Source organism: Sarcophilus harrisii, chromosome 4 (genome assembly GCF_902635505.1).
Source record: "Sarcophilus harrisii chromosome 4, mSarHar1.11, whole genome shotgun sequence".
Lineage (NCBI taxonomy): Eukaryota > Metazoa > Chordata > Mammalia > Dasyuromorphia > Dasyuridae > Sarcophilus > Sarcophilus harrisii.
This window is the reverse complement of record NC_045429.1, coordinates 122988504-123002420: the sequence shown is the minus strand read 5'-3', so window position 1 is coordinate 123002420 and position 13917 is coordinate 122988504. Positions and strand designations below refer to the sequence as shown.

Here is a 13917-nt window from a genome sequence, read left to right as displayed (position 1 = left end):
TTTCACTGCCATAGAAGTGACAAAAGGAGGTTGACAGTTACACATTTAGTGATGCATATTTTAAATTAATGAATTTAATAAACATGTCCGTAGTGTTATATTTTCATGCTGCTATCACAGTTACTTGGTTTTGACAGTAGTATGCATATGGTAGCCAGTTAATAAATGTTTGTTGAATAAATAAATGTAGGAGTCAAATCATAAAAGCCTCTTCCTGCATTGGTTTCCATGTGTCAACTTTCTTTTTCTGGAAAGGTGGAATGTAAGTTTTCAGATGGATGTAAAACAATCACTTTTCCCAGTGGCACTAAGAAGGAAATCAGTGCTGACAAGAAAACAACAATTGTCACATTTACAAATGGAGATGTGCAGAAGTTCATGCCAGATCAGAGAGTGGTACGTAAATGTTTTGTTTTATTTTTAATAATTTTTTTTCACAACCTGGGGATAACACAGTAAATAAGAGTTCCAGATCTGAAGTCAGAAAGACTCATCTTGAGTTCAAATACAGCTTCAAACATTAGCTGTGTGACTCTGGGCAAATGACTTGACCCTATTTACTTCCATTTCCTCATTTATAAAATGAATTGTAGAAGGAAATGGCAAATCACTCCAGTATCTTTGTTAAGAAAACCCCAAATAGGGTCATGAAGAATCAAACATAACTGAAAATAAACAACAAGAAATATATAGTCCAAGAGACAGTTTCTATGATAGAGCACCAGTCCTGAAGTCAGGAGGACCTGGATTCAAATCCAGCTTTAGACACTTAATACTTCCTAGCTTTGTGACCCTGGACAAGTCACTTAACCCCAATTGCCTATATATATATATATATATATATATATAGAGAGAGAGAGAGAGAGAGAGAGAGAGAGAGAGAGAGAGAGAGATAAAACAGCCCTTTTCTCAAACTTGTTTGATTTCCAATTCTCTTTTTGAATATGTATTTTCTTTTTTTTTTTTTTCTAGTAGGAGGTTCCCATTTTCCAGTCTCAGATTTTTTCATTTCTACTTGATCTATCATTCAGCTAATTGGCTGAAATCTTCCTTTTTTAGCAGGGGGGGTTAAATGCAAAATGTACCTGATACTAAATTATGGGAAGATGTACAGTGTTGTAGGGCAACATGCTCCAGATTTGGAATCCGAAGAGGTAATTGCAAGTGTTGACTTGACTGTTTGCTCCCTTTGCAGTCTTGGGTTGGTCACCCTTGTGAGTTCCACTTTACTTTGAATTCTGTACAAGAAGGTATTAAAACTTATACTACATATATCCCTAGATTATTATGAGAATCAAATGAAATAATCATGTAAATCATGTCAAGGTGAAGCATTAAATTATGCCTTCTGAAATCTAAGCTCTTGCTATTTGGTTTTGCATTCATGCCACAAGACAGAAGAATGAAGGGAAATGTTAGGAAGAAAGATCAATGAGACTGGAAGCCCAAAATGCTATTTTTATTTCAGGAGGACTTAAAATTATCCTCTTATTTATTTGTTAGTTTCTTTGTTTATTATGCATCTTGAACAAGTCATCAAGATATTTCCTCTCTTACATACTTAAGTTGTTTCATCTTAAAATGAGAAAGTTGGACTATGAAATACCTCCAAGGTTCCTTTCATGCTTAATAATATCTGTTGCCCACATGAACTTGAAACTGCCTTTTGCCTTTTTGATGTGATCGATTCATACTGCTTTCCTCACTTGGTATCTTTTGAAGATGGAATTTTGTCATTAGTTGAAGTCAATCATGAGCCCTAGCAATGAAAAAATGGAAACGACCAAAAAGGAGCTACGAGTAACATACAGTGAGACTTTTTAGTGCTAATAACTTCTCTCTGACATTTATAGCACTTTTCATCATATGGAAATGGGCATAAACTACCTTAGTTAGAAATTCAAATGTGTGAGATTCTCTTTTTATCTCTACAATGATCATTTCAATCCCTGTGCAGGTGTTATTTAATTACAATGCAATTAGAATCCTGTTGTCAGTGACTTAATAAGAAAAAGAACCATTTCTCCCTAACCCAAGTGGGGTTTTCAGGCTAGTTGAACTGTATTTAATTTTTATTTGGTTTATGAATCAGAAGATGTTATACATTTGTATTTCTTTATTCTTATTGTCCTAGACAATTCCTATTTTATTCTTTGAATGCTTGTTAAATTCTTTTCAATGTCAGCTCACTCAAAAGCCAAGTTCATAGAACTTGGTGGCACATAACTATTTAAGATCAAGATTTTAATAATTCACTTACATAAAGATAGTAGCAAGTTGGTTTCTCTCTATCCTTCCCACTCTCCATTTTTTCCTTAACTGAGTGGATTTCTCACTGTGGCAATTCTGGACAATGCATACTTTTTTTTTTTTAAGAAACTTAGAATTATGGAAATGAGTATTCTCCTTTTCCCTTTCTTCCTGTTCCTCCTCCTCCTCCTCCTTCTCCTCCTTCTCCTTTTCCTTCTCCTTCTCCTCATCCTCCTCCTCCTCCTCCTTCTTCTTCTTCTTCTTTCTCTCTCTCTCTCACATCCCTTCCTTCCCTTCCCCCCACTTGCCATAATGGATAAGAAATTAGGGGCGAAACCAAGAGCAATTCTTAAGAGAATTACCTACAAATAGAGGTTATATCTTGTCTTCTTATAATTCTAATATGGTTGAGAACACTGAACATTCTTGGTTGTTGATCCAGTTTGTTTTTCCCGTTTTATTTAATTTTTCAAACGCTATTATTTATTTTCTCTAACCACTTCCAAATTAAAAAAAAAAACCTTTAAAAGCGCTATCCATCCATTCAATAGCATTTAATTATTATCCAAGTAAAACAAAATTTTATATTGTTTCATTCTGCATAGTCAATCTATCATCTTAGATATGGTTTCATCTTTATCTTAATGGAAAGTCTCCAAGCCATGAGAAAAATCTAGCCCTATATTTATAGTATAATCCTTACCCATGTAGGTGAATTATGGAAATGAGCACTCTCTTTCTCCCTCTCCCTCTTTCTCCCCCTCTCTCCCTCTCTTTTTTTCTCTCTCTCCCTAATGTTTCTCTTCTTCCATTTTCCTTTCTCATTCTTTCTCTTTTCCCCCTTATGTCTTTTCTCTTTTATTAGGTCCAAATGACTAAACCTATCAGTTCATTGTCATAGGAAAATCCTTGTAATTTCCACTCCCAAAGCAAATTAACACCTTCTTAGAAATTTATTAACTTAATAAAATTCTCTACGGCCCTAAGGTTAACTGAATTTACCAGTCATACAGAAAGTGTCAGAGGTGGAGCTGTCTTCTTTACTCTTTGCTATGCTGCTTCTTCCAATGGGTCAGATTATTGACATTAAAGTGATTTTCATTTGATGCATTTGTTTGGTAGAGTTCATATTTGTTCTTAATTTTAAAAGAAGACGAATGGAATGTTAACAATTCTGTCTCTTAAAACAAACAAAAAACTAAATTAAGTTGACTATAGCAAATGTTAGAAGGGGGAATCAAACATTTCTGTCTAACAATCAAACCTGTCCTTCTAACATTTTCTAGCTGTGTAAAATTGCGCTAATGAAATCATAGTTCCTTCTTGGTGTTTGCTTTTAGAATTTTTCTGAGAATCAGTGCCCCTAGAGATATTTAAAAGAAAAAGAAGAAAAAGTTTTCTTATTCTTGTTTTATAACACCCCATGACAACATTTCCTTTTCATTCACTGTAGAGATCTCTTTCATTCATTATTAGAACCACAGTTCATGAATTTCTATAGCTTCATGGACTTGACTGGCAAGGTCTGAGTTGGTCATTCAAGTGTCATGGGAGCCTCCTATCCTATTATACACATTTCTAGGGAGTGATTGTCAAACCTTAGGGGTGTTAAGAACATGGAGAGAGAGCTGGAAGGAACCTTGGAAGCCATTGAGTCCAACCCATTCATTTTACAGATAAGGAAACAAGCTGATGGAACTTAAGTCATTTGAGCAGGGCCAAATAAATTGTAAATATGTGACCAGGATTCGATTTTATTACTTTCTAAACTTCATGTCTAGTTTTCTATTCATCACACCAGTTGAGGTATCATCTAGTCCTTTCTTCAGATTTCATAGATGAGGAAACTTAGGTCTAGAAAGCTACAGCAATTTGTCCATGGTCACACAGCTTGTTACTGGAGGAGCCAGGACTATGATTCAAGTCTTGTGACTTCCAGTTTATTATAGGATGCTGCTTCCTTTCTGTAGACCTGATTGCCTACATGCTGGTTGTGAGAGACACCTGCAGGGGAAAGCATTTGTCCCTTTGAATGGATGAAGCCCAGATTTAAAACAAACCCTCTCAAAACCTTCCTGTAACATCAGTGTTGTATTTTCAGCTTTATTATTATGCAGATGCTCAAACAATTCATACCACTTATCCCAATGGCCTGGAAGTGCTACAATTTCCTAATAAACAAATTGGTAAGTGATAGACTGATCCTTGAGGTCAGAGTTATTTTATCAACATAATTTTTTCTTAGATTGTTTTTTTTTTGTTGGTTTATCCTGAAAATATCCCTTACAGAATGTTTACAGAAAGAGAGAAAAATTGCCATGTGTTTTTTTTTTGTGATGGAAAAAATTCATTTAACAACAACAACAACAAAAAAGCCAGCTGGTGAAAGATATATGAATAGTATATGTGGTTATGATAGGGCTGGCTGAGCATATGGGCAACAGCAATTAGAGGTATTTAGGCCAGGTCTACAAAATTATAATGATGCAAATAAATTTAACCTTTATGAACTGAGATAATTGAAGGGAAAAATAAGTTTGAGGGCTTCAGTTATTCTAATTGGCTTCAAATTTCCTAAATGACTTCTCAGCCCTCTGTTTTATTTTGTGTGTACAGAGGTAGAAAAATGAAAATGGTACTGGAGGCGATGGTCTCATCCTGGCATCAGCTCTCATATGGCACAGTACATGGGCTCTTCACCAGTGGGCCCAATTTAGATGCATCATGTGCAGAGTTCACTAAGGAAATGGTACATGCTGCCAGGATTCTCAAATAATGTAATTTACTGTACCTCTGCAACAGTGACCTTTAAAGCCATCTTTCTTTATGGCTTAAAAATTCAAAGCCATCTGTAGCACAGGCCCTGGAGCTTATTCTCCCAAACCCTATATGCACTGGCCATCTGGCTAATCCCTGGAACATAGTTGCTATTTTTCCCTTCAGAGTTCTAAGGATATCACTCAAGGGTTAGGTATATGATTTTCTAAGAAAGGTTCATGAATTCTGATCAATGTATTTCCCTCTTTGTGATTATTATTTGATATCAGATATCTGGCAAAATTATTTACTTTTTAGAAAGGGCTATTCATTGAAGTAGTATAATAAGGATAATCAGTACAAAATATTCATCCACCCCCACCTGTCTCTTGAATTTCCCATTTTTTAAAGTAAAAATTATAACCATGATCAAAATAGTAGCTAACATTTAAAAACTGTCTACTATTACCTCATTTTATCCTCACAATAGCCCTAGAAGATTAATATTATGATTATTCCCTTTTTACAGATGAGGAAACTAATATAAACAGTTTGAATGACGCCTACTGTTAGTTACATAGCTAGTGATCTAGATATTTGAGGCTTTAAACTCTCTGTCCACTATACTTGTAAAACTGGATAAATACTAAGTAGGACTGGATAATTACTCAGGTCCCTTCCACCTCCAAGTTAGCAATTTATTTAAATATGTAAAATTTGTTATATTTACTCAAGAATGTATCTCCTTCCTCCCCAAGTACAATATTGAAGATAGAATTTTGTGCTTGCCACATGCATCAGTTTGATTATTCTTTATTCATTTGATGTATATTGGTTTTGGTCATCCCATTCTTCAAGTGGGAAAACTTAGATTTGAACAAAGACTCTTCTCCTTCATGAAAATCCTAACCTGATGCCTCCCTATGATATGGAGGTGACTCTGGGGGTCTTGAAGGCTTTGTTAGTGGGGTTCAAACTCTCTGGCAAGTTCTGCTACACTGGAAAAAAATTTAGCGCTGGCCCCCCCTTGAATTACATGTCTGTTGTGTGAAGATCAGCCTAGATAAGTTTGAACAGGTTGGCTTCTGAGTGATTTTGTTTTGTTTTGTTTTGTTTGTTTTTAGTCAAGATGGCCCAGCTAGGATCATCATTGGGTTATGATCTGTGTTGGTAGGAAGAGTGCCTGTGTCAACAAAATTAAAGAACCTTGAAGTGTTAGAAGTAAAAAAAAATACATATATAATATATATTAAAATATATAATATAACATATACATGTATACATATATACACATGTATGTTATATACATAAACCTATATACGGAGACATATGGACACACATGCATATATACATACACACAAAAATATACTTATATACATATGCATGTACACATATGTACACCTATACACAAACATACATACATTATTATATGTATACACACTCACAATGCATGCATACATACACACACACACACACATATATGGCTTGCATAAACTCATACTATAAGACCTTTTCTTTGTGTGACACATCCATTGTATAAATCTCAATGGCCCTTAGCCTAAGCATATTTCTTTGCATTTGAATCACCAGAGTTCACAACCCATATTTAATTCTTCCTTCTGCTTTCTTAAGTTTTTGAAGGTTGTTTATTTTCTCTGTGCAAACCCCAATTCCCCCAAAAAGAAAAAACAACAACAACAACAAAAAAACCCATCCCATACTAACTGCCAAATGTATATTGCTTTGCTTGTTGCATATGAATGCTAGAAAAAGCAACAAGAGAAAGCTCTGTAGCTCCAGATTTTATGGTAAATCTTTCCTAACTGTTATACTTTATATAAAGTTGTTCAATTCATTCTTGTTGTAAATAATCTGCCTATATATTTTTTCTGACATTGGCAAATCCAGTGCAGGAATAAAAAAATCTTCTCATTGTCTTCTTCAAAACAAGAACCATGAATCTATTTTCTTTGTTTCTGTCCTTCCTGTCATTTTTTTTTTTCTCCTTCCTGTCCTTAACTTTTAGCCTATGTGGTTATGTGCCTTATTAGCATTTTAACTCTAGTAGATTGTCACATATGGGGTGGGTCAAACTCAGAAGAAGGCATGAGAAATGTCTCCGTCTCCCTCAGAAACCAGGCAAAGGACTACTTTCAGTGACCTTAAAGCAAATCACTGAAAATGAAGGATTAGATTTGCTGACTCACAGCTGCCTTGTAGAATGATTGATTAATGTTAATTCAGTTCTTTTGAAAATGAAAAGTACTTTATAGACCCGGATTTTCTTTCTGTCACTGAACCTTTTAAACTGTCTAAGTCTTAGCTTGTCCAGCTGTAAAACTGACACCCAGTTATTCCATTGGAATTGTAAGTAGTGTTATTGTTCTATGGTGAATTTTAGGAGGGGAAATCTGGGGGATGGTGAATAGAAAAATAGGTTAGTCAGTTGATATGCCCTTGCTAAAAGCAGAGGCAATGCTGATCTGATTATAGGTCTCAGGGTAAAAGGTAAAGGGAATGGTATACATATCCAAAGGCAGATTAGAAACTGGCTGAAATGGAAGAGCATCTTGTACCTGGAATTTCATAGATATAAAGGAATTTCCAAAGTGGAAAATTTCTAGACTAAATCATTTGTTTTTCACTTAAAGTTTTAGAGAATCACCTAGGAGGCACTGATAGATTAAATTATTTGACTTTGGTAACACTTCCATTATGTGTCAAAAATCTTGAATTGAGGGCTTCCTGATTGTAAGATCAGTTCTCCACTACTATGTCACACTACCTTTCTTTCTTCCCCTGATTGAGAGTGGTCGTAGGATTATGGATTTAGAACCAGAAGACACCTCAGAGGAAATCTAGCTCATCCCTGTCATTTTGCAAAAAAAAAAAAAATAATAATACTGGGATTCAGAGATATTAAGCAACTCTTTTCATGTCAATAAGATGTAAGAGACAGATTGCCAAACTCCAAAACCCTGTACTGTGCTGTCTCCCTGTACTTATTTCTCTCAAGTCTTCTTCAAAACTAAATTTGATCATTTGCCCGAAGTGAAGTTTGACATGGGAGATAGCAGAGTGGATAATGGCAATCAATTGACAAGGTGTTCCCAGAGCCAATATGAGTCTTGATTTGATTACAATTCCCAGAGCAAGAAATGGAGAGGGTAGTAACTGTGCCCAATGGCAAGTTGAAACTCAGTTGAGGGATAATCACAATTTCATAGGTTGGAAGCCAAGAAGATGCAGGCAAAAGTTGGCTGCTTAGGACTTGTTCAAACTTCTGATCTCCTGAGTTTTGGAGCAGTGCCCATCTTCTCACATTCATTGCCAGTAAGTAGCATAGAGGTTGAGAGAAAAAACTGTCCAGGATAGGCAATGAAGGGTTTAAGGAGGAAATTGAATTGAACTGAGTCTTAAAGGAGAAGTAGGAAATCAGAATGTTAAGGAGAAGGGGGTAGGATATTTCAGATACATATAAAATATAAGCAGAAAAAGCAGGCATGGATTATGAAAAAAATGTTGGACCTGGAAGTGGAATACTAGCTGTGCTATCTGTATTATTTGAGGGGAGTCATTTAATTTTTTGGAATTTTAGTTTTCTCACTTGTCACATGAAGGGGTTGAAATAGATGATGTCTCACTTTGGTTTCTAATAATCCAGGGGAGTTTGAAGTATGTTTTAGATGGGAAAATACGGTAATTTTGTGGGACTTAATCCTTAGAGATAAGGACAGATGAAGTGGAAGTGGAGATCAAAAACAAACAAACAAATTGGATCTGTGTTTTGGAGGAATTTGAAGCCACATTTAAAAATTTGGATTGTAATATATAAGGCTTGGGAATTGATTGGAGATTTTTAAGTTGGAGGGACTTCACAAGAGGACATGCCATATGTAGGATTTCTCGGTTAATTAGATTACATCACTATAAAAAATTCATTTTTTTAAAAAAATGTGAATTTAATTGTGAATTACTTTTCAAGATATATGCTCTTCAACATTCTCTTAGAGGCAACTAAAATATAAATCAATCCCTCTGTTCCTGACAATCTCCTATAAAAGCACAATTCATAAAATTGCTTAAGGAAAAAAAATGATTGTTTCTAAATAGACTCAATGTATTATACTTACACTTTTAAAAAAATTGCTTCTTGTAGAAAAACACCATCCTAATGGCACTAAGGAAATTGTGTTTCCAGATGGCACAGTGAAATACTTCGGTGTTGGGTATGAGGAGACTTTATTCCCTGATGGAACATTGGTGAAAGTAGAAAGGTAAACATTGTGAACTTAGGAAAATCTAAGGCATCCTGTTTCTTTTGTTTTTCTTTTTGTGTTTTCCTAATGATATAACTTAAGCACCAAAATGATGTGGGGTGATATAGACACCAGATAATGATAGACACCAAAAGTTGGGATTCAGTCATGTAAAGAATTCACAATGGCCATTCTCTTTGGCAAAAAGTAGATTTATTTAGAGGTTATAGACAAAAGGAAGTGATACAATAGACATCAGGAATGGTACATATGAAATAAAGTGGGAGAGCACATGAAAATACACTCCTCAGTGGAACTCACAATTAGTGGAAAGAGAGCACTCCATGGAACATGTCCTTAAGTGGCAGGCTAAATCCTGAAAAGAATTTAGCACCCTAAAAGAGTTAATTAGCAGCAAGGAGGAGAAGTGGGATTGGGAAGCATAGTGGATGCTATGGAGAGATACCACATGGCATAACAGTGGCTCTCAAATTTTTGTTTTCAGTATTTTTATGTTGTTAAAAAACCATCGAGGATCCGTTCAAAGAGTTTTTGTTCACATGGGTTATATTTATAGCTATTTACTATATTAGAAATAAAAAATAATTTTGAATTTGTAGACCCTCTGAAAGGATTTCAGAGACCGCAACAATTCTTTGGACTACACCTTGAGGACTACTGGATAGGAGAAGGGAAAGGGGAAAGACACCATGAGGCAGAGTAACTTGGAAGACTGACCCAAAGGATGACAGCAGCCCATGGGATGGCCCCAAAGTAGATTTTATAGAGAAAATTTAACCTTAGAGACATGACTGGGATTTCTGACAGGTCATGGCAAGATGAGATTGCTGGAGACCTCAGGGGTTTGACATAACTTGGGTTTCAGACTGGTGAACCTTCCCAGAGGGTGGGATCATGGAGCTAAACTGTTCTCGATCAGACCCTTCTCCCTGCCTGCCTCAGGGATCAATTTTTATTAATTCCTAACCACACCTAACACTGAAGACCTCATCACTTCTACTTTTTTTTCTTAATTCTCTTAGGTAATGGCAAAAAATTCAAATTATCAATCATTCAAAAGTAATTATCAAATGCTTACTATGTGCCAGGCATTGTACTAAAGAATAGGGATACATAAAAAGGTTAATAGTCCCTGCTTTGAGGTAGCATACATTCTAAAGAGGGAGACAGCAATCTAAAGATTGCTAAGGATGAGATATAAACTGGAGAAAGAAATAACAAACCATTCTAATATCCTTGCCAAGAAAAATCACTGGTCAAATTGATTGACAGGGTCATGAAGTCAGACAGGACTGAGTGACTAAACAAGAAAAAGATATTTATAGAGGGGTGAAAGACTGAGGGGGTATGAGTGAGGAGGAGTTGGAATGGGAGTATGAATGGGGAAAGTTTTCCTATAGAAGATGGAATTTGAACTGAGATTTGAAGAAAACCAGGAAAACTAAAAAGCCAAGGTGGAGAGGTTTTCAGGTGATCTTCAATTTTATTGTCTTCCATTCCCAAAATGGATCATGATATCAGGGAGTGACTCCATGACATGCAAGTAAATTGGATTTAAGTGAGGGCCAGCTGGAATAGTTCACCTGCCTCCAGAGTCATCTGGGTCCAGTGGCCAGATACAGATCAGAATGATTAGAGATGACTCTGGATGAAATGGCAGACTCTGGCCTTTTTAAGTTAAGCTCTTCCACAGGTCTCAGTTTGACTGGAGCTGCACCCATTTATGAAGGCTAGGTGGCAATTGAAGCAAAAAATCCTCTCTTTCACCTAGTACAAAATATCCAAATGAATAAGTAAAGGAATGAATGAATTTGAGAGGGGGGACCTCTGGGTTTCTGACCAAAGCAGAAATGACTGGTATTTTACTTTCAATGAGGAACCAAACAACCCCCAAACAAATGGGATTTAGTCTAGGACCTATTGGTGGCCAATTACCTTTCTTTGCCAGGAGTGCTCACTATGCAAGGGATCAAAATGAGGCTATCATTGGCCAGTCCCTGTTATATGGCTGTAGAGCAAAGGTAGAGAAAAGATAACAGCAATTCTGGAGGCTTCCTCTTAGTTTGTCATTCACGTGCTGTTCTGAACCTTGTCTGGATCACTCAGTGTCCATTTAGAAAATGGGAGTTAAATAAATATTACTTAATATTTATTTTATTGTCAACTGTGATGTTGCAAGTTTCTAAAACGAAAAGTAAAGCCGGATTTTAAACAGTTATTTACCAGAAGCATATCTGTGAAAATCTATGATCAATTATGGCTAAAATGATCACAAAAGATTAATTATATAAATTTGTGATTCATTTTTTGATTGTGCTTGACTCTGATCCCATTTGGGGTTTTCTTGACAAAGATACTGGAACGGTTTGCCAGGTGAAGAAACTGAGGCAAATGGTATGAAGTGACCTGCCCAGTGAGACCTGATTTGAACTAGTGTTCCTGATGTTAGGTCAAGCACTGTACCACCTAGCTGTCCCATTGATATAAATTATATAATTATAATATATAATAATATATATAATATATAATAAAATATATAATTATACCCATAATACATATGATTTTTTATACTATACAGTGAAAGAATTGATAATTTTTGATAAAATACTAGATGAGGAAAACAGACCTAGGTAGCAGTGATATTTTTTACCTAGTCCTGTATAGCTTTAGTACTGTCTACCAAATTATGCATTTCATAAGACTAATTCTCTCCTATTAGGAATGGAGATAAAACCATTATATTCAGTGATGGGCAGAAAGAGATCCACACTTCACAGTTCAAGAGGAAGGAATTTCTTGATGGTACCATCAAGACTGTGTATAATACTGGCCATCGGGAAACAAAGTATACTTCAGGCAGGGTTCGAATCAAAGATGAAGCAGGAAAGATCATCCTTGACAAGAAGTGATTCATCCCTTCTGTATGTAAAATTATGTGTGCGATTCAGATTACTTTTCATTCAGATTTTCTTTTATCTTTTTTAGTTATCTGACCAGAAGCAAGACATAGGTAAGGACCTATCAGGAGAGATGCAGGAGAGAGTTCAAACTCAATTAATTATGTAGAAATCTTAGAAGAAAAATGATTCCCTTAGTTCTCAATTTGGAAGGGGAAAAAATGGTTAAAATAACACTCTTGAGCCAACTTTTTGTTCCCAAGGTAATTGCCCCTGGTCCATTCAAGACCATTTATTCTTTGGTGACCATATGTGTCTGCTGTTGGAACACCTTGCTGAGCTCCCTTCTGATGCCATGTGTTTGTTGGACTCTTCATTTATTTTTACTGTTCATTCATCCCAAGGCAGGTGAATTTAGCCTTTTTGCAATCCTGCCTCAGCAGAGATTGCCCAAGTAACAATACCCATCTTTTTTCCAGAGCTAGGTTTTTGTACTTGGTTCCAAAAACAGTGAATGAACTGAAGGAGTTTTAAATAGTCTTGTAGCAACACCTGTCATGAGCAGCAGACTCAACCACCTCTCTGAGTATCTGGCAGTCATTTACCCTCCTACCAACTTCATTCATAATCCCAAGTATGAAAGTGATTACATGATTTTTACTAACCTTACAACTTCATTTCCATTTTAAACAGCTCATAGAATGCAGAAATAAACTTTTTTTCTGAAACAATTAGAGCCCAGAAAATGTAGGAAATGAATAACTTCTTGCAAATGTTATCACATAGGACAGGATGTGGCCAGATGTGATTTGCTAAATGTGCACTCTTGTATGTTTTTTATGAAACCAGATGTGATAATGTATTTTCGTGCTGATGATTATCTTGGCCCAGGTATATATTGTGCACATACTGCTTTGTTCTTTAAGATGCTCTTATATTGTTGTTTGAAGAAACTAAAAATCAGCATTCCATGTTGTTATGAGAAATAGAATTCTGTTTTTATTAATGCAGGGTTATTGCCATGTCCTTATAGGTGGATGCTGAGAATTTTTCAGAAATATCAGGTACAAATGATTCCAAAAAACTTTTGGAAGTTGGACTGAGAGAATACTTTGGTTAGAAATTTGTTCATTTTTTCAAATTACCCTTCAAAAAGGCATAGTGGATGCTAGTGAATCAATTGATTTCTAATTGTTTTGTGGAATGTTAAGAGTTGAAAATCCAAATGTAGTTAGTTTAAACAGAAAACTGTATTCAAGCCCCATGGGATTTGGCTGAGTGACAGCGCTCATCAACTATAATCTTCCCAACCCTGCTGAATGTGTAAAACTTCTTTTGGAGATGAAAAGGATCTAATAGAAAAAGTCTGTTTTTAAATGTGATGTGGCTAGAAATCTTTAAAAAATTGTAAATCTTCCATTTGTTTAGTGCCATGCTAAACACTTGGCTTATGTATGTAAAAATGACCTTGGAATGGGCTTTTGTGCATATATGTTGATGAACTGTATCTCATAAGATTTTGAGTTGTCAAAAGAGAGCCACTGCATTAATTATAGATAAAAATTATCCCGGTATATGGAGACAATGTTATGTATTCACCAATAGATAGATATTGATAATCTAGGAGGAAGGATCAGTGGACTTAGAAGGAACCTTGATAAGAGTTTCATCTTGGTCAGACCCAGCTAGCTGTACAATCCTTGGCAAATTTCTTACTTGCTCCATATCTCACT

General features: G+C 35.6%; 1 protein-coding gene across 1 annotated transcript in view; it reads left to right on the top strand.

Annotated features, from left to right (window-relative positions):
• LOC100933665 overlaps positions 1-13303 on the top strand; it is a 94572-nt gene extending 81269 nt beyond the window's left edge. The window contains exons 14-17 of the mRNA XM_031968585.1: positions 256-396; positions 4352-4436; positions 9167-9284; positions 12007-13303. Of these exons, the coding sequence (XP_031824445.1) occupies positions 256-396; positions 4352-4436; positions 9167-9284; positions 12007-12196 (534 nt within the window). The 3' untranslated portion in view covers positions 12197-13303. The remainder of the gene's footprint in view (positions 1-255; positions 397-4351; positions 4437-9166; positions 9285-12006) is intronic.
• The last annotated feature ends 614 nt before the right edge of the window (positions 13304-13917 follow it).